The sequence below is a fragment of the Vombatus ursinus genome, unplaced genomic scaffold (genome assembly GCF_900497805.2).
Source record: "Vombatus ursinus unplaced genomic scaffold, bare-nosed wombat genome assembly UNPS02005659.1, whole genome shotgun sequence".
Lineage (NCBI taxonomy): Eukaryota > Metazoa > Chordata > Mammalia > Diprotodontia > Vombatidae > Vombatus > Vombatus ursinus.
In genome coordinates this window covers 9,022,851-9,047,694 of record NW_020945437.1, presented here as the reverse complement: position 1 = coordinate 9,047,694, position 24,844 = coordinate 9,022,851, and the positions used below count along the sequence as shown (strand labels likewise).

Below are 24,844 nucleotides of genomic sequence, written 5' to 3'. Positions count from 1 at the left end.
TATAATTTATCTCTACCAACATAGTGAAGCATCATCCAACTGTCAGAGGCCAAAATGCTGGACTTGGGCCAGTATAAAACCACGTGAACTCAACAGGTTCCCTTCCAGCTTCCACTTGGGAGGTTATGTTGCATGGATGTTATGTTACAAAGGAAACCTTAACTTGCACTCCTAAAAAAAACTGAACCATTGAATAATTATAGGACAGTGAATCTAGCCCAAGGACAGAGTGATGATACACGGGCAGAAGTGGGCTGGAAAGGACCTCTTATCCCCAAATATACTTCCTATTCAGCTTCCTGAGATACCTACAACTCTAACAGCAGATGAAGTTTCTTATCTTAATGAGGGATGAAATTCAAATCCACCACAGAGAAGGGACGCAGTAGCTTAAATTCATACTAAGGTGTAAGCAATTGCTTGGGATGTTTTGATGAAAGTAGGAAAAAGATCAAAGGGTATCATATGAAAAGTAGGGGATGGAGGAAGGGATAAGGTACACAATGAGGGTGGGTAACTGTCACAGGCAATGAAGATTCAGAGCACTGAGTGTGACAGAATTTAGCTTAGGGGCAGCCTTGTGGGAAGCTCTGACTCATTTCTGCCTGAGCAGCCCTGGAAAAAGGTATGCTATTATTATCTGAAAGTTGGAATTATAAGACTGGGAGACAGCAAAGAGATTCTAGTAACAGAGACTGGTTTCCAACTTCTCTCTTTCATTCTTTATGTCTATAAGAGAACATTTTAGTTTGGTCAGTTCTTAGAGAATAACCCTTCAGATGAGAGGTAATCACAAAAGCATTGCATGCTTTGTATATATTTATTTGCCTGTTCTCTCACAATAGATTGTAAGCTCCTTGAGGGCAGGGACTATCTTTTGCCTCTTTTTATAAAGGCTTAGCACAGTGCCTGGCACATAGAAGGTGCTTCATAAATGTTTATTGAATTGAGAAGGTGGATATTTAGGTAGTAACTGGCAGTAGGAAGAGAATCTGCCTTTTAACCCCTGTAGATGATAAGGCACAGTTCCTAGCCTGTTCCAAGCTCTCAGTGGTGACAGCTCAGCATATTTGTTATCGCTTGAGGATTAAGATTTTTTTTAAAAAAAACCATCTCCACACTTTTTCAAAGCAAAAAATGGGAAGCTTTCAACAGTCTAACAGGACCAGGAGCAAATGAGATTTAAATAGCTTGAAGGCACTCAAAAGTACTTAAATTACCCCTTAAAATCAATGGACATATTTTAACCCCAGCATATTTATTTGTTTTAGTAAACTAATACTTTCATCAACAACATGGATAGACTGCCCAAGCCAAATTGCTCCAGATGAATTCCCAAGGACGGAGAACAATATTTTTCTTTTCTGTCCTCCCATGACAAAAGCTTCTCAGAATTTCTATTTTCTAGCCACTTTGGGGAATAGGAAAGTCTCTGTGGTCCATGGGGGCTCCACTTGACAAATGAGCTGGTGATAGTCAAATGAGACATGGCTTTCCTCTCTCCTGAGCATGAGACACTTTCTATTGACCAGAAAAACAAAGACCAATAACACTGAGCACCACAAACACACAAACCCAGAGGGAGAAATTCACCCGTCAAATGTCGTTTTTCTTATATTTAAAAATGCAGACTTGCCTCATCTTGGAGGAATGCTGGAACAGACTTGCTCATCCTTTTGAGTTTTTCGGGATGTGCAAATTGGTTATCAGGAGGTGAAGGCACTGTGGAAACTAAAGAGCAGCAGGTCTGTTTTCAAAACATTCTTACCACTGTTAGTCAGCAACATTTCACTCAAGTTAAAATCAAATGTTTCAATGAAGAGAGATGTGTTTGTTCAGAGACTAAAGGAACAGAGGTCCACATGCAGGAACACGATGAAGATACATGCAGTGCTGATAAATTAGACAGAGATATCTAACAAGGAGCTGAACCAAATCCAAACTGAAAACTAGTATAAAATATAAGATTCAAAGACCACTGGACTTAAGAGTCAGGGGATATGGATTCCTGGAGCTCTGCCAGTTACTGGTTAAGTGACTTTGGGCATGTCACTTTGCCTGTGTAGTCTTCGGCTTAAAATTTTAGGGGTTTGAACATAATAATCTCTAAAATCTCTTCCAGGTCAACATTTCTGGAACTGGACCTGAATTATATTAGTTTTTCAATTCAAATTGGTTTTTAATTATTGATTTACATCAGAACAGAGCAAGCTCACCTTTGGTTCTTATAGAATTTGCATTGCAATTTATTAGTTCACCTCCCTGAGATACACTATACATTTCAAACATGCTGCAGGCTGAGAAACTATTTCATTTGGATTGTCTGAATCGTTTAACATAATTCAGTTCTGAAAGTCCTCTTGCCCTTAAATATCTAAGGATTTAAATACAAATATATTGATATTCTTTAAGGAATATAGTAATAACTGCCATATGCATAGATAGCATTTTCAAGTTCACAAAGCACTTTACATATGTTATTTCATTTGACCCTCAAAAAAGCCCTGTGAATTAGGTCCTATAAGTATTATCTTCTTCATTTCACAGCTGAAGAAATGGGGTTGAGAGAACTTAAGTGACTTGTCCAGGGCTACACAGCTTTTAGTACTCTGAAGGAGGATTAGAACTCAGGGTTTCCTACTCCGAGGTCCAACACTCTCTCCCTAATGCCCCATAGCCTCTCAGTAAAAGATGGCAGGGGAGAAATCATTGATCTTTTGTAGCTCAAAATGGGAAGGTTAGTTTTCTGACAATGGTTCACTCACCATAGAGAAGGGTTAATTTAAAATCTGTGTCAATTATCTGTTACTGGGCCAAAATCTGTGAAGAAGCACCCAAGACCAACTAGATCTGTCCAGTCTACTGAGAAAACCCAAAGAAAACCCTGAGCCTGAAAATGCTGCCTACATACTCCTAGAATGGATCCTAAAGTACTTTATAGATATGTCCCATTCCTAATTTTAAGGATTTACGTGTAAAAATGACAGGCTCTTCTCTTTAAATCTTTTGCTACCACAAACCACCCTATTGATATCACCAGCATGTAGCTTTTCATAGAAAGAATGCTGAATTTGGTGTAACAGCAGCTGTGTTCAAATTCTTATTCTTGCTGTTTCCTATCTGCAGGTCACAGAACTTCTCTGGGCCTTAGCTCCTCTTCTATAAAATGAAGACAATCTCTAAAAGCCATTTTAGCTCTAAATTTATGATACCATGACATCAGTTTAAAATTGTCAAAGGGACTTGGGTTGCATTTCATGGCAATGACCCAAAATATGCTCAAATTGAGCCCTAGTTCTTAATAATGTACTCTTGAACAATGTATAATAAGGGACAAACTAACAAACAGATTTTAATGGCTATTTCACCAGATATTACTATTATACTATAGAATATCTTCTAACAGTAGGGATACAGAAGTATAACTAGAAGATAAGAAAATTAGGAGAGATGCAAGGCTGGACTAGCTGTTCTCTAGGGTCCCTTCCTGGCTCTGATCTTCTCTGATGTAAGGTAGCATCACTTAGATGAATGGCCCATTTATTGTTATACTGGAATGGTACCTACTTTTGTAAAATTCCATTTTTACACAAATTTCATGGGAACTTTGCTGACTTCCACATGAGCTTAGGCTCCATGAAATCAGAAAATGGCTCTGTGGATGTCCTGAGAACTCATATTTATCTATCATGTGACCTAAAATAAGTTTCTGAACCAGGCCTATTTCCATTTCTTTCATACTTTTTTTTTTTTTTTAAAAAAAGGCAGCATAAATGAACTAAGTCCAGAGTGTTGGGCTTAGGAGTCAAAAAGCCCTGGGTTCAAGTATCAGTTCTTCTCCTTCCCAATTATGTTATCTTTGGGCAAACTTCCCTGAGACCTGAGTTTGGGATAAGTGGGATAATACTTTGTACTACCTACCTATCTCACAAGGCTGATGCCAAATTCAAATGAGCTAATATAGGTAAAGTGCTTGTGTGACCCTGAAGGATCATGTAAATACCCGCTTGTATTATTCTTGTTCAGAATTTAAATACTGCAATTATATCCTAAGTCAACTGATTTTTAACAGGGCATAAAAGTCTGGATCTTGTGGAGAAACATACAGCTACTGGCTTAAATATAGTAAAGGAGTGGCTATTGGGTATATAGCGTGTGTTGGAAGCAATTTGTGAGCCAGGGTCTGGACCTTCTTTTCTGGGGACCCATCTGTACCTGGCCTGTAGCGGAACTTTCCAAGCTCATATTGGCATGATCAGTCATAGCCAGACACATTGTACTTTGACATAGTGATGTCATTTTAGTTCTCTTTGAGCACGAAGGATAAACAAACATTCTACTTTCATTTACAGAGAAGTACAGGAACCTGGGCTCACATAGGACTCTAGATTCTGCTTTCTCCAAGTGTTCAGCCAGTTGGGTAATTAGGAAGAGGAGATGCCTATTATTTAGCTTTCCAGGCCAATTTTGGGGCAAGAGCCAAAAAGAGGAAATAAAATGCCTTACCGCAGACACTTCAAAAGACAATTGGAAAAGCCAAACGTCTGCAGGCAGAAGGCTGCGTTTCTCCCGACAGAGCCCCCACAAGGGCTCAGGGCCTGGGCTTCCTTCCCTCTTTTTTCTGTTCTAGTCTTTTGTCATGTCATGAGCTGAAGCAGAGGAAACATAGAACCTTCAACTCCGGCTTGGAAGAAAAATCAAATAGGCCAACCTTTGATTTCAGGCTGTAGGCCACAGGTGACCTCCCATCAAGGGGAGCTCAAATGAATAGCCAGCATCTGCACTGAGATGTCAAAGTCCATATCCAGGAACATTTAGTAGCAGTCGAGCGTACGCAGAATACTATGCTATGTGCTGAGGGAGAGTCAAAGTTTCCATAAGACAACAGTCTTATCTAGTCTTAACTTCATGATTAGTTCATTGAGCCATGCAGTAATTAGGGTTTTTTGTAGGTGTATGGCGAGGGGCAATCAAAAGATTTGTGTCTAAGTCTTGGCTCTGTCGTTTACAAGATGCTGGGCAAGTCTTATTTGCTTTTGTGAGCTTTCATCTCCCCATCTGTCTTTAACATGAGGGCAAAACTACTTTCTCCACAGTGCCTATCTCATAGGGAGGTTGCGGAGAAAGCATTTTGAAAAGTGCTGAAAGTCTAAAAAAATTTGAACTACCATTTACAGTTCTTAGTAACTCCTTGCTAGTTGATTGAGGAACACTAGCTCCTGGAAGACATTAGACATAGCATTTGTTTGTTCTCATGAGATCATGGACTTGGAGCTGGATAGGACCTCAAAGGTTCAACTCCTTATTTTATAGATGAGAAGTCTGAGGACCAGAGAGGTTAATCAACCGACTCCCATGCAGTAAGTGGAAGAGAGGAGATTCAAACCCAGGTCTCCTAACTTCCAAATCCAGCACTTTCTGCCTATCACTGTATGAGCGCTTCTGACATCAGCTATCTCAATTCAAATTTAACATCTCTTTTGATTCCAAAGTGCTCAAGGCCAAATGGGAACTACCAGCTAGAATTATACACAATATACAGATGCCTGTATATGACTGTGAACATAAATCCATATACACAAACACACAGGAATTCATAGGAATTGGAAATATCTAATTCTTGTTAAAGGCACATGCAAAAAGGGTCAATTTGTTCATTCTATAGTCTGATGCTAAAAGTACAAGAAACCTGCAGCTGATGGCTGTCACTGAAAGATGGTTGTACCAAGTGGCAGGAATACTGGGTTTCCATCTTGGCTTTGCCAGTCACTAGCTATGTGACTGTGGGATGAGCATTTAAACCTCAGTTTTCTCATATGTAAATGAAGGAGGTTGGACTCCGTGATCTCTAAGTTATCTTCCATTGTTCTAACATTCTGTTTTTAAGGGATCTTCCATCTAGATCGGGGGTCTTAACCTGGGCTCTGTGGTGTGTGGACAGATTTCAGTAGGGCCTATGAATTTGGTCTTTAAAAATATTTTGATAACTATTTCAATTATATTATATAACTTAAATAATTATATATTTTATACCATGTAATTATATACAATTATATATTTACATATTATACCAATTATATAATGTTTTATATTAAATAACATATAATTATATAATAATTATATTATATAACTGGTTTCCTTTGCAATCCTATGGATTTTATTTTATGCACTTAAAAACATTACCGTAAAAGGGCATCAGACTACCAAAGGGGTCCGTGATACAAAACAGGTTAAGCAGTTATATTAGAACAGTCTATATTCTAATATTTTACACCCTAAGGTTCCTTCCAGCTCTAACATTCTGTGACCACATAAGAGCTACATGGCCCTAAATGGACTCTGTTTAACTATAAGCAGGTCACTCAGGCCGTTCTACCCAACAGGACTCAGTGAGCATTAGATATACTCCTGAAAAGCAAACAAGACTCAACATTAATGCATTTTTTTCCGTTTATAAGCCCTACCCTCAAGATGAAGTATGAGTTAATGTCCTCCAGAGAGCACTTTCATGCTTATAGTTCAGACCCTGACAATGAAATAGTTTTGTGAGCTGCAGGTATTTAGTAACAAACACATAGCATTATTAATGGAGTTAGTTATTTTAATAGAGCTAGACACTTAATATGGCGCCAAGGTTCTACTCTCTGAGGTGCTTGCTGTTAGGGTCCAGCTACTCACTTCCTGGTATGTATTCATTGGTATCTTGTTGCTGATCTGTTTTCTGATCTGCTCAGAAGAGCAACATTGAGAATAACATTTTAACAAAATGATTAAAAATGCATGAAAAGAGAAAGTTATAACATCTCTAATCAAGACTAAGGACTCTATCAGAATCAGAGCTCATGATCTCTTCCTCAGGGTAACTCTTCATGGAACATTTTAGATAATTTCTGATATTGGAGAAATCTGTGAAATGACCAACTTGTAAAAATGTCCTCAGTACCAATAAAAAAATGTCCACCAAGTAGAAATGGGCATGAGTAGCCACTTGCTTTAAGGTAAAGGAAAGCAGCATGATTCAGCAGAAAGGGTATCTGATCAGGATCCAGGAGACCTAGATTCAAGTCCCAACCCTTCCACTAAGAAAGTTTTGTGATGCTGAGGAAATCACACAAACTTTCTGAACCTCAATGTCCTCATCTGTAAAATAGGGATATGGCTACTGTTTGTTTTAAGGATAAAATAAGAATCAGTCAATACTTTAAATGTCAGAGATAGAAAATATTTTCATTACTGTAGGGTCAGACATCAGATGCTTTCTTCTCTCTCTTTTTTTTGAGGGGTGGGGTGGGGGCAGGTGTCAGAGAAAACTGACTAGATTGTCTACTAAGGTTTGGAAGAGTAGGCTATCATCTACATCAGTAGTGAGAATACCTGTACCAATGGAATCATGGATATTTCGAAGTTTGACAGTACTGGGCTTTTAAAATTAATCCTCTTGCTTTGATGTAGCAAGGCTTATAAAGCGCACACTTCTATGACTTGACACTGTAGCAGGCAACAACAAGAACAATAACAACAACTACAATTACAACAACAAAGAACCCTCTGTGTGAATATAAGTAACATGTTTGTAAGTTCTAAAGCCACATTTCCAAGCCTTAAAAAAGATTTAAGATTCATTTCGGGTCTATGTTCTTCTCTTCCCCTGGCAATGAGGGAATGTTATTCAAACAGATTTCAAGCTGCACTAAATTATATCAGCACCTCTTTCTAGGTCTACAATCTATATCAACATTTAGACTAGTCAACCTTCTGGACATTTCTGAGCAGAGCGTCTTAACTTGGGGTCCATGGACCCCCAAAGGGTCTGCAGATACATTTCAGGGGGTCCATGGGGAAAAATACATCTTTATTTAAGTTAACCTCTAATTAAAATTTAGCATTTCCTTCAATTATACATTTAAAAGCATTATTTTGACAAAGGGTCTATAGGCTTCACTAGCCTGCCAAAGGAATCAGTGACACAAAAAGCACGAGAACCTCCGTTTTAAAGCAAGTCTCTTCATTTTCGAGAGGTTCTTAGCTTTCAGTAACCTGCGTTTCCCTCTTGTGCTAAGACAGGATCTCCTTCTGGTCCAAGAAGGTGACTGGAATAAAACTGCAGATCCCATTCTGCATTCCTCACAGCAGCCTCATAAAGGAGGTGGAGTCAGTCTTATTAGCCCCATTGTACAGATGAGAAAACAAGGCCCTGTTCCTCCTCCATCACACTGTTCCTCACACAGCCCCAACACAGCAGTAGCCAAATGTATGAATAATTCACCCACAGAACCGGTCCCACCCAAACAACTCCTCACTGGCTCCAGGGTCTTTTTCTTTTCAATACTTCAGCAAGAAAGAATCAAGACAAGCATCTTGAAATACAATTTCCTTTTTTTTTTTTTTAAAGCCCCCAGCCTTGTCAGTGGAGGCTTTCATTCTTAAGAGTTTCTCACCAACCCGAAGGAATCAACGTCGGAAGCATTTGGAATAAGACCAGTCATACATGAAGCAAAAAGAACCAAGACCCCATGTTCCTTAAGCATCTCTGATCACACGATGGCAAGCTCTTACTTATACCTGCCAAGAGTGAGTGTCACTATGGCTGCTGTCAGAGGGACCCCAGAGCCTAAGACAGGCATGCATAAACAGATAAGATATTTACCATCTTCAGCACTACGCACTAAGTCTTCTGGCAGAAAATCTACTTTGCCTTGATCTGTGCAGGAGAAAGTAACATGCGGTTAATGACATGCATCTCAAGGAGACAGGCTTTTCGTCGGCTGCCCCCCAAGGAGTTAGCAGAAATTACTCAGGATGGAGCGAGGGGGGGTGGGGTGAAGGCAGGCTATAGGACCAGACAAGATGTCTTCCCCCCAATACTTTCCCTCTGGATTAGCCACTCGAGCCCGGTGCCTTGGCAGGAGCTCCTGTTTCAGAGCTGATGCAGTTTACATCACTACAATGCTGTAAGAATGACTCCCAAGGGTCAGTGGGTTAATGCAGAGCAAGCGACGGGCCGGCAGCAGCAGAAAGCACAGGGCTGGAACACTCTCCGTTGAAATGAACAAAGAAGAGGAGAAAATGCTGGTCGTGACTAACACCTTCCCAAACCCACGGCCCGTGACAAATATTTGTATGTACGCATCATCCTTTCCACAAGCCTTGGGAAGGCAAGCAAAGGGACCTTGCTTGGGGACCAGCTGCTGAGTGGAATTTTGGCAGACTGCAGCGAGAGCGGGGTATCAGTATTTGAAATGGAGTGTGCAGGGATACCAGTCAGTTTGAATACGATTTTGGTTTAACCCTAAACATACCTGAACGCTTTAAAAATGGAAATGGCCACCATATAAAAGACAGTTTTACTAAACAACAATCCTTGACTCTGTGTGCTCCTCAGTGCCAACAATAAAAGGGGGAGGGGGGGAAACAAAAAACTTGCTGACAATGAGAGTTGTTCCCAAAAGAAATGATCTGCCTTGGGAAGCAGGGAGCTCCCAGTCACAGGCATTGTTCCAGCATAGACCACCTGTTGGAAAGCTTCTAGGCTAGATTCCTGCATTGGGTGAGACAACCTCTTAACACCCTTTCTAAGATTCTTTGGGTGGCTGATGTTGAAACCTGATCAGGCAGATGTCTTTCAGAGATCTGTGCTGCTCCAGATGGAGGCAGCTGTTTGGTGAGGAAGATGTTGCTTTTAGTTTTAATAATGATTTTACTGACTGAGAAGCAGGCATGAAAAAGAGTCTGGAAGAGACTGGTTATTTGACAACAGATTCTCTGAGACTCGGTTTTCTCATGGTAAAATACGAAAAATCATACTACTTTGGCGACCATACTGTAGTGGACAGAGAGCTGGCCTTGGAGTCATGAAGACCTGTGTTAAGTCCTGCCTCTGACACAATATGACCCAGAGCTAGTCACTAGCCTCTCAGTGCACCAAGACAACTCTCTCAGACTACAAGGTGCAAGGAAGGTGTTCATCTGCAGAGTTCTTCACCTTGCTGAAATCACAGCTCTAGAAAAAACATATAGATGTAGGTATGTGTTATACTTCTCCAATCTGCTTCATGAGGATGTTGAAAGGGAGCTGCTTTGTAAATAGAGACGCAATGTTATTATTTTTTAAAAATAAAAATTTTTAAATTTTAACTATTTAGGTTGGCAGTGGTTGAATAAGTACTCGAATCAGGATGTTTGAAAAGACAATGGTGAGTAGTGGAAAAAGGCATTCACAGGGATATGGCTTCAAATCTCAGTTCTGCTGCTTTTTACCTATGTGACCTTGAACAAGTCACTCCCCTTATCTGAGCCTCAGTCTCTTTTGGAAAGTGAGGGGGTTAGACTAGACAAGAGACCTCTCTTTCAGGTCTAAATCCCAGGGTCCTAAAATACCATTCAAGAAAACCAAGAAGATTCTAGAAGCCCCTCCCCATGCTGTTATTTCACAAGCAAAGCGGCAGCTGCCTCTGGGTGAGCTTCATCAAAGTCACTTTGCTAGTTCCCTCTGGGAAGGTTAGTCTACCCTGCCTAAATCCAAGTTAGGGGCTGGTGTGCGGAACTCCATGCAGCTGAGCCAAAGCCTAGCACTTAGGCATGTGGAAGCCCAGATGAGGCATGAGCAGCAGGCCAAGCTAGATCCTCACTTGATGTGTCTGATGGAATGTCCTCTAGGCTTTGGGAAGGCATTTGCCTATCAGCATTCCTTTTCAAAGCCTTCAAAACAGGATTTGACTCTTCTTCTGAACCTGTCATGAGACAAAAATGGTGAAACACTGCCCGATACCTTCCCTCACCACCACTGTCTTAGGTATCAATTAATGCCTCAACCAGGGACTGGTATGTTACCTACTGAAAAGTAATGAGCCCTTTTTGCCTATAGTTATGCTAAAGAATTCCAAGTTCCCATAACAAAGAAATTTTACCTCTATAAAGCATGTACTATGATTGCTGCGGCTTTCTTTTTTTTTTTTTTTGAGTTATAGGTAGGTCCCAATTAGTGCAAATGATGAATCTCCCTGAAGTGGTTCAAAATCACACTGCATATTTCCATCGAGATGAAACTAATGAACATATTTTACATAGTTATAATTTTGAATGTGTAGACTTCAGGGGATTCACTCTTTGTACTCATCAGGACCTAGCTACATACTGGGCTGGTTAAGAAATACTTAGAGAGGCAATAACAAACAGAAATAAAATAATTAGGATTACCACTCATCAGTGCAGACCTTTTTTGGGTGTCCAGGTTTTGGATAGTGCCACATTGAAAACCTGACATTTCATATGCCAATACCAAGGCAATATATTGAATTAAAAAAAAAATGAACTTCAACTCTTCTCAAGGATAGGATTCACATCTTTACCATATGTGTACATTCTGTGAGAAAGGATGTTTCTGTTAGATCATGCCTAAATTGTGGAGGTACTGCTTCCACATTGTTGGCACTATCAACAATCTTTTCCTCTTTCAAAATGAAGGCTCTCTCCTTGTAGGTTATTTTCAGAATCACAGAATTTCAGAGTTCAAAGGGATGTCTGAGGCTGTCTGGTCATTCTATTGTGTAGAAAGGATTCCCTCTACAACAAAATGGTTCAACAAACGGTCATCTAGACCTTGTTTAAAGGCCACAAAGGGATGGGGAACTCGGAACCTCTCATGGCAGCCCCTTCCACTTTGGGATGGCTCAAATTGGATGGCTCCTTAAATCAAGTTTCAATCTGATTTTTTTCTTCAGTTTCAAACCATGACTTCTAATTCCATTACACCTGAAAAGGATTAGATTTGTTCTGCTTAGCCCCAGAGGGCAGAACTAGAAATGTTTGATGGAACCGTCCTACTTTTCCACAGAGTGTACACTATGCTCCTTCCTGTATAAATTTATGTTCCAACAAAACTAGCCTACTGGCCAAACTGGAAGCTAACTAGAGCGCTAGGTTTGGAGTCAAGAATATATAAGTTAAAAACCGGCCTCCAACACTTACTAGCTGTGTGATCCTAGGCAAGTCATTTTACCTGTCTGCCTCAGTTTCCTCATCTGCAAAATGGGGATAATAGCATCTACCTTCCAGAGTTACAAGGCTCAAATGAGATAGTATTTGTAAATTGCTTAGCAGAGTGCCTGGCACACAGTAAGTGCTTAATACATATTTGTTCCCTTCTTTTCCTTCCTTCTTTACTATTTGCTATTCCTTGTACAGCACACTCATATTCCACTTCTCTGTCTTCACTACAAGCTGCCAGTCATACTTATAACGCTCCATCTCCCTACTTTTGCCTCTTGCAGCCCACAAGTCTCAAAATGGCTCAGTCTAAGCATCACCTTTCCGGATATTTACAGTGGTTAGGCCAGCCCTCTCCACTGTACCCCACCCATACCTGCCACAGCATTTGTTTTGTGTTATTTCCTGCATTTACTTAAATGTGAACATGTAGATTCCCTCCACTAGAGTGTAAGCTCTCTGAGGCCAGGGATTGTCTTCACTCTTGTATTTGTATCTCTAGCACCTGACATGCAGCTGGTATTTAATAGACTTTTGTTGACTAATTAAAGCTGCACAGAGTAGGTTTCAAATCAATGTAAGGAAAAACTTCCTACCAATCAGAGATACCCAAAAGTCAAAATGGGCTGCTTGAGAAGACAGTTGAGATCCCTCTCATAAGAAGTCTTTACAGTGGATGACCATTTGTCAGGGATAAGTGCAGAAAGGATTTTTATTCTGGTATTAGTTAGACCAGATGGCTTCTGAGGCCCCTTCCAAGTCTGTAATAATGGGAATCATTTGGCACAAATGGGTGTAATCCCCAACTGGCTGCTGAAAGATGAGCCTAACAACTGTTGGTCAGATTAACCCAAAACTCACAATTTTGCCACACAGAGTGAAGTCATTCTATTTCTACCAAGAATGAGAAGGGTAATGGAAAATTCTTGAAATTCTAACCATCCATTGAGGGAAAAATGTTGATTATGGGAAGTTATGGTATTATTAGGCCAGGCTCTAGAGCACCCTCCATTACCCATGATTCATGCTAATCACTTCCTTTCTCACTAACCACTTGCTTCTGATGACTCTGCCAAAATGAGATACTAATCAAGCTGGGAATAAGGACATCTACATGTTTTATGACAAAACCGTGAAAACTGAGAGTAGCTTCCCAAATCTGCGGAACCACAGGTGGCAATGATCTCAAATGTTTGTTGGCTGAACCAGCATTAGACTCAAAGATTTAAACAGGGCTTAGAGTTTTGTTATTATTATTTCCCTTTCCTATTCTCCCAAAGATGGAACAGGGGAGGCAAGTGAACCGGTCCGAGAAGAACCAGCACACACTCTGGGCAGTGGAGATTATTGGATTTCCTCAGATACAAGATGAAAATTATTTCCCAAATTTCAAACCATCTCAAGAGGAATCATTTTAGGGCTTCCTCTTAGATGAGGTATTGGAGGAAAAAGCAATTCTACGGCTCGTGCTCCCTGGTATTTCACCAACACTATGATGAAACTATTCCTGAAACCCAAATATAGGGCCCATTAGTGGCGCAGAGGCTTCCATGGCAGCCCCACTTAAAGAAGCTCCATCAAGTCGGTCATTTTCTCATAAGCAAACCAAAAAAATACTCATTATTTCCCATCAGGAGAATGTTTTAGCAAGTCTAACTACCCCCAATATCATTTGTTTGTTTTTTTAAGGGATACAAAAGCAACAAAAACTCAAATATGATACATTTTTATGGGGGAATATATAATGAAATATTAACATAGAGGATGGTTAACAATGAAATCACCTAATGTGTTTGTTTACAGGTGCCCAAACAAACATATAGAATGTGTCTGTGAGATACGTTGGGGTTTTTTTTTTCCCAACTAAAGCATTTCCCAACTTCCTCAGCTTCTACTATGGAGCTGACTTTGGATTCCTGGAGGCTCTGCCAGCACAGCCTAAGCCCTGTCAGGTCCTCTCCAAGATGCAAGAGTTCCAAGTATGAAGCTGGCAATGGACTATGCATCTGCTGTCCAAGAATGGGCCTAGTTCAGACAGGCTCATCACTAAAAGCCTGGCCACCACTTTGGTGAACTTTGAAGGAGTCATGAAGGGGCTATAGCAACCCATGAAGACTTGTCTCCTCAGAGTATAGGGGGGGTCAGTGGAGGAGGATTCTACATGGAAGGAATAATGAATCTTTTTGGTAAATAGTTAATACATACATGCACACAGATATAGATAGACAGATGAACAGATACGGGGGTGGGCTGGTAAATGGTTAACAACTGGCCTTAAGAAAAAAAAAATGTATGCATGACACATTTTTTCAGTTTAATCTGCAATACTGACATCTTCGCCATTTTTCTGAAGTCTTACAAAACTATAAATTTTTTAAGTCCTACAAAACTTTCTTAAGTCCTACAAAACAATAAACCCAGCTCTGACTTGTAACATTTGCCAATTTTCGAGATGTAAATTGTTCACACTTCAAATCTAACAATGGCTCTCCTGAGCTGACTCCAACACACCCCTAAAACAGGTAGACAGACAGATAGATATAGAAACAGACAGATGCATAGGTGGAGATGGATGGATAGACAGACAGGAAGTGAGAGATGGAGAAAGAGACAGAGAGAGGTAGAGAGAAAGAGAGATAGGGATGTATGTATAGATAGGAAGATGGGAGAAACAAATAGATGGAGGCAGAAATATATATGTACATTTTAGTTTATATATGTATATGTGTGTGCGTATATGTATGTATACATACATATATGTATATGTACACACACACACATATGGACAGGCAGGCAGACAGATAGCTAGGTGGTACAGTGGATAGAGGCCTGGAGTCAGAAAGACCTGAGTTCAAATTTGGACTTAGACACTTCCTAACTGTGGAACCCTGGGCAAGTCACTTAACCCTCTTTGCCTCAGTTTTCTCAACTGTAAAATGAGCTGGAGAAGAAAATGGCAAACCACTTAAGTATCTCTGCCAAGAAAACCCCAAATGGGGTCACAAAGAGTTGTACATGACTGAAAACGACTGAACTGAGAGACAGATAGAAAGACATGTATTTCTTTTCAAAGCCCCAGTCATCATAGTATTGAGGATCACATATTTAAACTTGGAAGGGCCCTTAGAAATCATCTAGTCCAATTTCTTCATTTACAGAAGAGGACACCGAGACCCTGAGAAGCTGACCACTTTGTTCAAGGTCACACAGGTAGTAAGTGGCAAAGCCATGAATGGATCCAAGGTCCTGTGACTACATATCCCGTGGTTTTTGTCCCACATCCCACCCCCAAGGGAGGGGGAGAGGTAATTGAGGTTAAGTGACTTGCCCAGGATCACATAGCTAGTAAATGTCTGAGGCCCAATTTGAACTCAGGTCCTCCTGACTCCAGGCCTAGTGGTCTATCCACTGCACCACCTAGCAACTCCTTCCATGTTCTTTCTACTGGACTTTGTTGCCTTTTACAAATGAGGCAATAAGTCTAGACACCACAAGAGGACTCATCTTATTTAATCCTTCCCCCCTTCACAGGACAGCCATTCATGACTCCTATAAACAAACATAGGAGGGGTTATATGTTAGAGAAAGCCAAATAAATCTTATTTTTAAGTGATGTCATAATTAACAATCCTCTATATTTTGGGGGAATGATGAGATGGTATCCCAAAGTGATTTCATCACTCCTGGAGTAAAAATTCCCTCCTACTACTGATTAGATCAACAATTTATCTAAAACTTGGAGTCTGGAAGAGTGGCCTGGGGCACTAAGAGGCAAGATAACTTTCTAGTCTGTGCCAGAGGCAAGGCTTAAATCCAAGTCTTCCTCGATCCCCAAACCAGCCTCTACACAGTTAACTTCACATAACAGTAGCCATATTTCTCTTTAAAAGAAAAATTAGAGATTTTTAAAAACTCAAAATGCTCACGGGAAGAACTTTTCCAGCTGTCTGTATTAGAGCTGACGTATTCATCTGAAAAATCCGAACCAGAGGAGCTTTCTCTTTCTCCTCCTCTTTTATATGGTGTTTCTAGAAGCGGTTCAACCTTGCTTATTTTAGAAAGTGTCTTTTCTCTTGGAAGTGACTCATCGGAGTCCCTGCATGTGGCCCAATGCTGTTTTTCAGATGGGTCTTCATTGGTGACCTGAAAAACCTGTTCTCCTGTGGCCTGGCATGCAGAATCACCAGGCCCTTCATCAAGGACATTCTCTTTAAGTTCATTCTTTGCTGGCACAGTGCCAGGGCTACACATTCTACTTTCAAAATCCTGCAGGCCTCCTTCCCCGTTGGCCACTGCTTTGTCTTCAATGAATTTCCGGCCTTTTGGTTTCAAAACTTTACTCTTAACTTTCACCTTAGCATCTCCTGGGTTCCATGAATACAAATGGGGCGTTTTTCTGGACAGCTTTCCTTGTTCTGATGGTGAGGACTTGATACTCAGAGTTCCCTTTTCTTCTGTCACTGTAGGCAAAGTCACAGAGGCTTCCTTAAGGATTTTCTCGAAACCTAAGTCAAATGCACTTTCAACTACTGAAGGAGCCAAAGACTTTTCTATCGTTTCCTTGATTTCTTCAAAGAAATCTGGGCTTTGGATTTCAGAAACAGCAGTCTGGCCGGGAAAGGCTGACCCACCTATCAACTTAGCCTCAGATGTCTTTATTTTATCATTTCCCAGTTTCAAGGGAGGGCTTTCTGAGGCTTCTCTAAGGAGTTTTTCTAAGCCAATATCGAATTCTCTGAGCTCGGCTTTAGGCTGAATGATGGTTTTTGTCAGAGTTTCTGATATTTCCTGGGGTAATTCTTCGGATTGCTGGTAACTAGTAGAGACAGGCTGGCTAAGAGATTGGTCCAGCTGAGGTGGATCACAACAATGTACAGGAAATATACCCGATGCCTCTTCTCTAGGTTGTTCTAGGCCCATGTCAATAGGCTGGAAACTCTTTTCATCTGGAATCACTGGCTCTCCAGCCACCCAAACTGCAGAGTTTATCTGATTCTGTGTTCCTGCCACCCCTTCAGGAAACTCTGGCTGCTGCTCTCCAGGAACCACCCTTCTCTCTCTGGTGGAATTCAACACATCTTCTTGGGCTTCCTTGTGAAGATTCTCCAATGCAGTGTTCAAATCATTCAACTCAATTTTGGGGAGAACTGTTTTTTCTATAGTCTCTGAAATTTCCCTTTGCAGAGGTTTTCCCTTGTTCCGGAGGGCAGCATAAGCAGAGTGGAAAGAAGACATCTCTTGGGGAGAGTTGGTTGTCTTCCCAAAAGACTCCTTAAGGGGAGCACTCTGATATAATGAACAGGAAGGGGCAGGAGCTTCCTGCAATACTCCCTTTTGACTTATTTCACAGTCACTGCTTTTTATTTTGGGGGGGACCACAGTATTATCTGAGGCATCTCCCACCTCTTTAAGAGGTATCCCCTCTTCCCTCTCACGAAACGAATTGTTATAACTCCGCTCCATCACTTTTTCAAAAAACCTTCTCTGCTTTGACAAAGAACTAGTCCCAGTAGAAATAGTTTCTGACCTGACTTGACTAGAAAAGTCTGGAAGCTCAAGTGCTTCCTTGAGTGATTTTTCTGGACTGGGAATAAATGGTTTACATTTAGCTTCTGGTGGGTGTAGGGTGCTGGCTGTGCTTGTCTTTGGGTCCTGTTGTGGAGACTCAGATCTTTTCTCAAAGTCAGCCAAATCTGTCTCCTGGAGACTTATTCTATTTTCAGGAAGATTCAGCTCATGCCTATTTTCTGGAGTATCTTTGTCACCCACTGGCTGAAATGACAGTGATGGAGCTCCCTCAAGTAGTTCCTTTAAACTTCTTTTAAAGGCATCTTGGTATTCTTTAGGCAAAACATTTGTTTTCATGACTGATTCCTTCACTTCTTCCCTCGAGAAATGCCCTTCTTCCTTGAACATTGGAGGGACCAACCAGTCTAGGTACTCATCCACATTTTCCTTTGATGGCACATTCCTTGGCAGTTGAATGGACTTTGCTGGTGATTTCAATGGAAATATGGCTTCATCAGAAAGTGTCTGAGGAGTCAGTTTTGAATCCTGCTCCCCTATTTCCTCCCCATATGATGCTTTGTCTTGTTTTAGAAGGTCCTGTCCTGCTGAGGCACTTTTTTCTTTCGTTAGGTCAGTTTCATCCAACTCCTTCTCTTTCTGGCTATCTAAAGACAATGATTTTTTACTACCTGAACGAGTGCTGCTGTTTGTACTAACTGAATTAGTTCCCATGTCCCAAAAGTTTCTCAAATTCTGAAACTGTGAAAGATTGTTAATCTGCTTTGGGAAATTTTCATTCAGCCTCTCCTCCAAGGTCCAAACCTTAAAGTTCGGGTTTGGTTGGGTTACAGAAGATCCGCCATTTTCCAAATGGGAGTAGGCTTCATTCCTTTCATGAGAATCATGTTTTGATGTTGAAAAAGTCATGCTCCTTTTGGATTGCAAATTATCTGTCGTAGGAAGTTTGACAGATTCACTTTGAAATGAAGGTATTTTACCTAGTTGGTCCACTAAGGGATACCCTCTGGATGTTCCCATAATTTGGGGCTCGAACCCTTCAGAGTTAACTGAGGAATAAAAGCCAGGGCTATGAGATATCTGACCATTCTTATTTAGGTCCATCCTTTTGGCAATGACTTGGCTAAACTCATTCTGGTCTTCAGTCAAATTTTTCACAGACAAATCCACTGAGTTCATAGGCCAACTTACTGTAGCTGGCACTTGTACCTCGTTTGCTGCTGAACTGGGCACCCTATCAGTCAGTTTATCTTTAACTGTCTTCCCTCCTCCTTCCCAGAAGGATATCCGATCGCTTACTCTTTTATATTTCTCCCTTTGCACTTGACTCCCAGGTAGTGGAAGGGATGGTATTTTAACATCAGGATCAGAACTTCTACTAAACCAGTCTAGCACTTTAGAGATGGATTTGTCAGTCGCTTTCATTATCTCAGTGGCTTTTTGATCATACTGAGAACAGGTCTTAGCGTTTAGAGCCTTGAAATCTATATGCTTACCTTGCTGATGATCTGCAGAATGACTGAGATCTTGCACCTGAGGTGTTTCAGGTTCAATCCAATGTGGACACTCATCTGTAACAAAAATGCTTTTCTAAATTAAAAAAGAGCAAACAGGTTGGCTAAGACTAAGTTTTGGCTAGGGTGCATTCTTCAATGATTTGGGCACAACAAAGCTCTCTGTCAATACTGTCAGCAATGCTGGGAGATAATGGAGAAAAAAGTGGGAAAATACATTAGGAGGCTATTAAAATAGTACAGGCATCTATTACATTCCTACCAAATCCTTCAACTCCGATTCACAATACAACTACTAATTTCTGTTGTTGTTCAGTTGTTTCAGTCACGTCTGACTCTTTGTATCCCCATTTTGGGGTTTTCTTAGCAATGATACTAGAATAGTTTTCTATTTCCTTTCCAAGCACATTTTACAGATGAGAAGACTGAGGCAGACAGGGTTAACTGACTTGCCCAAGATCACATGGCTAGGAAATGTCTGAGGCCAGATTTCAATTCAGGTCTTCCTGAATCCAGGCCTGGCGCTCTATCCATTGTGCTACCTAACTGCCCTATGACTACTAATAACTAGGCTAGTAATGACTCTTTCCCTCTCAGATCTCACAAAGCCCTTTGTCTGAGGCCTTCATGGATTTATCATGTATAGAATTACTTGTCTATACGTCACATTCCTAATTAAAGCGTAAGCTCTATGAGGGCAGGAACTGCATCTTACCCATACTTTTCATTTCCCTGACACAGTGTGCTACATACAATAGGTTCTTAATAAATGTTCATTTAATTGTATTGAATAAATGTTTATTGAGCTGCAAATACTTCTTCAACTATTTAAGTGATGCCAGATGTTGGAGAAAATGGCTGCCTATCAAAAGCCAGCATATTCCAAAATGTCTCAATGGGAAAGGAATGAGGAACAGTGGCTAGAAAATACCATGCAACTCAGCTGTTCATCAAACTGAACTCTTTCCTTATTCTCTATGTACTCCCTACAAATCAAACAGGGAACAAGAAGCTAAATGCCTGTTAGTAGGAAGATCACACTGGTTCCCTGCCCATTTCCTGCCGCCAATAAGCCAGCAGCTGGGAGACTAGGATGGGCTTAAGGCTGAGTACATGCTATGAGGCAAGAGAGGAAGGTCGTGTTTTTCACTTAATAATCCCAAAACACATTGTACCCCTTCATATGGGAGAGCGGGAAGGGATAGCGTGACTGCTCATCAAGGCTCAGGGTTCTGAAGCCTCCATATCTCTTGCTTTTCTTTCCCTAAACTCAGGTGTATAGACCTAGACAAAGACAAATACATAGACATATAAACACACACACACCAGAGTTAATTTACAATTTACATACATTATTCTATACATCTGTTTCTCTGTATAGAATAATGTACAAAAATTAATTTTAGATAAATCAAGTCATTTCAAATAGAGTAGAAGAGCTGGTTATGGTTTGCCATTTCTTTCTTCAGTGGATTAAGGTAAACAGGGGTAAGTGACTTGTCTAGGGTTACACAGAGACTATCTGAAGATGGATTTGAACTCAGGTCTTCCTGACTCCCGGCCCAGTGCACTATCCACTGAGTTATCTAGCTGCCTCTGAAGAGCTACATAAAGGCTAGGTATTCTTTTTCTTCTTATTATTATTAATAACACTTTTCTCCTATGATAGAATAATGAGCACCTACCTCCCAGGGTTATTATAAAGATGAGATAATTTTTGTAAAGGGTTTTGCAAATCTTAGAGCACTATGTAAATGCTACTTAACAATATCATAATTTTTTAGCAAATAACTTTATATTTTGTCCTATGACTACATGACTGACATCTATCTCCCAGGGCTGTTTGAGGATAAAATGAGTTAATTTTCATAAAGTACTTTGCAAACTTTAAAGTGCTATAGAAATACTAGCTATTTTTATTATTAAATAATTTTACATTTGAGAAGCAGCTTAGTGTGGTAGAAAAAACATTAGATTTGGCAGAGGAAGTCATCTGAGCTTAAATCTTGGCTCTGTGACTAGGAGTCACTAAATTTCTCTGACCTTCAGTTTTCTACTTTATAAAATGAAGTCACTGGACAGATCAGTCGTTCTCAAAGAATGGCCGAGGGACTCAGGGGCTCCCTGAGACCCATTCCCTTGGTCCTAAAGGTTAAAATTCCTTTCAAGGTAGTACTAGGATGTTTTAATTTCTGATCTGGTAAATACTGATCAATGCACACCCACATAAACAAAAATCCTTTGGGGGAACTCAAGAATCTCTAAGAACAAAAAAGAGATTCTGAGACCAAAAAGTTTGGGAACCACTAGAATAGATGATCCCTAAGGTCCCTTAAATCTCCAGATCCTACTGTCCCCCTAAGGGACATCAAAAACAACTGATATGAGATGAAGTTTCATGCTGAAACTTTCATAGCAATTCTTATAATATGACTCCATTTGACACTGTGAGGAAATTACTATGAAACTGTGTTTTTAAAATGTTCTGTTTTATGGCTGGATGTGTTTAAAATATTCCAAGAACAAAGCATTTCCCATCTAATGATAATATAGCAGTAACTCTCAATTCTACTGCATTTTAAGGTTTACAAAGACCTTCCTGACAACATACCTATGAGTCAGCACAAGTAAAATCTCCTGTCTTTCTAAAGAGGAAATTTTGAGAGTCCAAGAATAAATGACTTCCCTATGGGTCCCATAGCTGTCAAATGCAGAAAAGGGTTGATCTGAGCAAGCTGTAAAACTACAGGGCTTAGTAAGGGTATTAAGGTCCATAATGGAATATTCTTTTTTTTTTTTTAAGGGAGAAGTAAAATAATAATTTAGTTGCTATGGTAACTTTTTTTCTGATTAGAAGAAAATTGTCATATAATTTAAATATAGATTTTATACCATTAGAGAGAGACCCTCTTCATCCCTCTTCCCCCCACCCTCATTTTTGACCCAGAAGGGGAGAATAGAGAATGGGACTAGGGGAAGAGTGGGGAAGGGACTGGGGTGGGGGGTAGGGTTAGGAGTGGGAGTGAAGTGTCCAGTGAAGCTTCCCCTGAGATTACTAAGAGAGCTACTTTCAGACAAGGGCCTAGTTACTTCAAAAAAGCTCCATGTGACCAAAACGTACTCATTTAATCCTGGCTAAGTGACTTGGAGAATAGGACAAATGTCTGGGGTTTTCAGGGGTAGCTAGGTGGCCCAGTGGATTGGGTGCCAAGCTAGGTAGGTGGCCCAGTGAGGCAGTGGATAGGCACCAGGCTTGGAGTCAGGAAGACTCATCTTCCTGAGTTCAAATCCGGCCTAAGACACTTCCTTGCTGTGTGACCCCGGGGAAGTCACTTAATCCTGTTTGCCTCAAAGGAAATGGCAAACTACTCCAGTGTCCTTGCCAAGAAAACCCCAAATGGGGTCACGAAGAGTCAAACAGATTGAACAACAGCATGGAAGTTTAAGTTTAGGGAGCAAGGGTTTTATTTTGTACCTAGGCATTTCCATGACTTTAAATTTTATTCTGCACTACATCTACTTAGGTTGTAAAACCAAGGTGGTAATTTAGTTTAGTTAAATGCATACTGTTGTTTTGTTGGAGTTCAATTTTTATAGAAAAATACTATTAGCTGGATCATCTGTCCTATTTCTGCTTCTCTTGAGACCCCTAGGATCCCTTCCATCTCCAACATTCTAGGACTCCGTTTGTGACTGTAGTTATCCATGCTTTGGTAAAAATGCCCATCTCCCTATTAAATGGCACAACACCAGGTAGCAACTACTAGAATTGCAGACGTAGTCTTAGGAGGAAATAATCAGCCTCTTTAGGGCCAACTTTGCGATTCTAAACAATTAGCACACCCTAGTTAACAGCTAACTTTCTTACCAGCAGGGTTTTTGCATAACTCTGATTCAAGGCTCAACTGCTTTGATGATGCCTTTTTAGACTCGCTGTTAGAGGGCGAGTGCTCACTGAAAGACAGTCTTTTGGTTAAAGTCTCTGAGTGAGTATGGGTTTTCTGATTATAAATGTTCTCAGTTGATGGGCTGGTTCCATGAATCTGGTAAGAGTCAGAGGCTGGACTCGTGTGTTGGGCTGGTTTTCGGTATCTGGAAAACGTAAGTTTGTTTGGAAGCTCCCGCAAGTCACTGGCATCTTCCATTCCACTCCTGGGTATGTCAGACTCCAAGAGGCCAAACTCTCCCACTTCCCTGCCGCGGTTCAGCTCAGGACCCTGAGAAACTTCTTCCTTCACTGCTGAAAATCTCACATGTTTGAATGGCTCCAGCAGATTCTGGGAAGATTCTTCTTCTAAGGAATCGTCCTTTTCAGAATTTCCCTCGTGAATAACAAGCCTGGCTGGCAGGTTTTTGCTTTTGGGTTCCGAGGTGAGATTGGAACGAACTACCTCTGAATCAGTGCTGCTGGAGCTGGAGTTCCGTTTCAGGATTCCTCGGGGGGCACTTCTGCTGTTCAGGGAATCTGTCCTTTGGCCCAGTTTTGGAAGAGACCGCTTGTCATCCGGCTGTGGATTAGATATATTTGTATAAAACAATTTCCTGGCTTTGGGGATTGGTGGCTTCACTGGGGACCCATCTACAGGTCCTAGAACAACTGGTCTTGGTTCCTCTAATCTTTGGTCTGGCAAGAATGAGGTGGATTTGTTTTCCTTTGAATAAAACAATGCATCTGAAAATTAAGCATAAACATGGCAAAGTACCCTGTAAGAAAGATCATCCTTTAAACTACAAGGTGGAGGCACTGCCCCTGGGGAAAAGTGACACACATTTCAGATTTACAGATAAGCCATGAGTCCAAGTTTAAGCCTAAACTACCTGCAAAAATTCATGTACTTTTAAATAACAAGATCTCTATGAGATCATAGATTTAGACAGAAAGACACAAGACTGATTATCTAATCCTGTGCCCTCATTTTATTCATTCATTCATTCATTCATTCATTTGCGAGGCAATCAGGGTTAAGTGACTTGCCCAGGGTCACACAGTTATTAACAAGTGTCAAGTGTCTGAGGTCACATTTGAACTCAGGTCCTCCTGACTCCAGGGCCAGTGCTCTATCCACTGTGCCACCTAACTGCCTCCTCTCAATTTATAGATGAGGAAACTGAGGCCCAGAAAGGTCAACCCACTTGACCAGGGTCACATAACTAGCAAACAGCTGAGGTTGGCCTAAAAACCTAGGGCCTCTGACCCCCAAAATTCAATTCCTTTTCTACCACACCCCATCGCCTCCCAGAAAGAGGAAGATGAGTTCATCTTTCCCCCTCCCCCAAATGTATCCATCTTCCAAATTTTCCTATTTCTGTTGAGGATATCACCACTTCCAGGTCCTACAACCTCAGTGTGATTCTCAACTCTTCACTCTCCTTAAGCCCCATATCCCACAGTTACCAAATGCTGTTCACTCTATCTCTACAATACTTCTCACATCCACCCCCAGCTCTCCACCCACACAATAAGCCCCCTAGTTCAAACCCTTACCTTCTCTTGCCTAGACTAGTACAACAGCTTCATAACTAGTCTCTCTCTCTCTCTCTCTCTCTCTCTCTCCACTAGTCTCTCCTCTCTCCAATCTACCTATCTACTCCAGCTGTCAAATGATATTCCTAAAATACAAATCTGGCTAAGTAATACACCCCCCTCTCCCTTCAAAATTTTTCAGTGGCTTCCTCTTGTCCAAACAAAATGTAAAATTCTCATCTTCAACTATCTGCTGACCTCCAATCTCGCATCTCCAACTACGTTTCAGCCATCTCAAACTGGATGTCCAGTAGGTATCTTAAACTCACAAGTCTCAAAATGGAATGCGTAATTT

The 24,844-nt window shown here is 40.8% G+C and overlaps 1 protein-coding gene across 11 annotated transcripts in view; it reads right to left on the bottom strand.

Moving 5' to 3' along the window:
• The window catches only part of SYTL2 (synaptotagmin like 2), a 147,556-nt gene that overhangs the window by 29,915 nt on the left and 92,797 nt on the right, over positions 1–24,844 (bottom strand). For 3 of the 11 annotated variants that reach the window (XM_027848265.1, XM_027848268.1, XM_027848266.1), the window contains exons 7-12: positions 22,894–23,697; positions 19,008–19,082; positions 10,629–10,730; positions 8,648–8,701; positions 6,679–6,726; positions 1,637–1,731 (exon numbers count right to left, since the gene is read on the bottom strand). In XM_027848265.1, the coding sequence (XP_027704066.1) occupies positions 1,637–1,731; positions 6,679–6,726; positions 8,648–8,701; positions 10,629–10,730; positions 19,008–19,082; positions 22,894–23,697 (1,178 nt within the window). The other 8 variants (XM_027848259.1, XM_027848262.1, XM_027848263.1 and 5 more) reach the window with 6 other exon arrangements.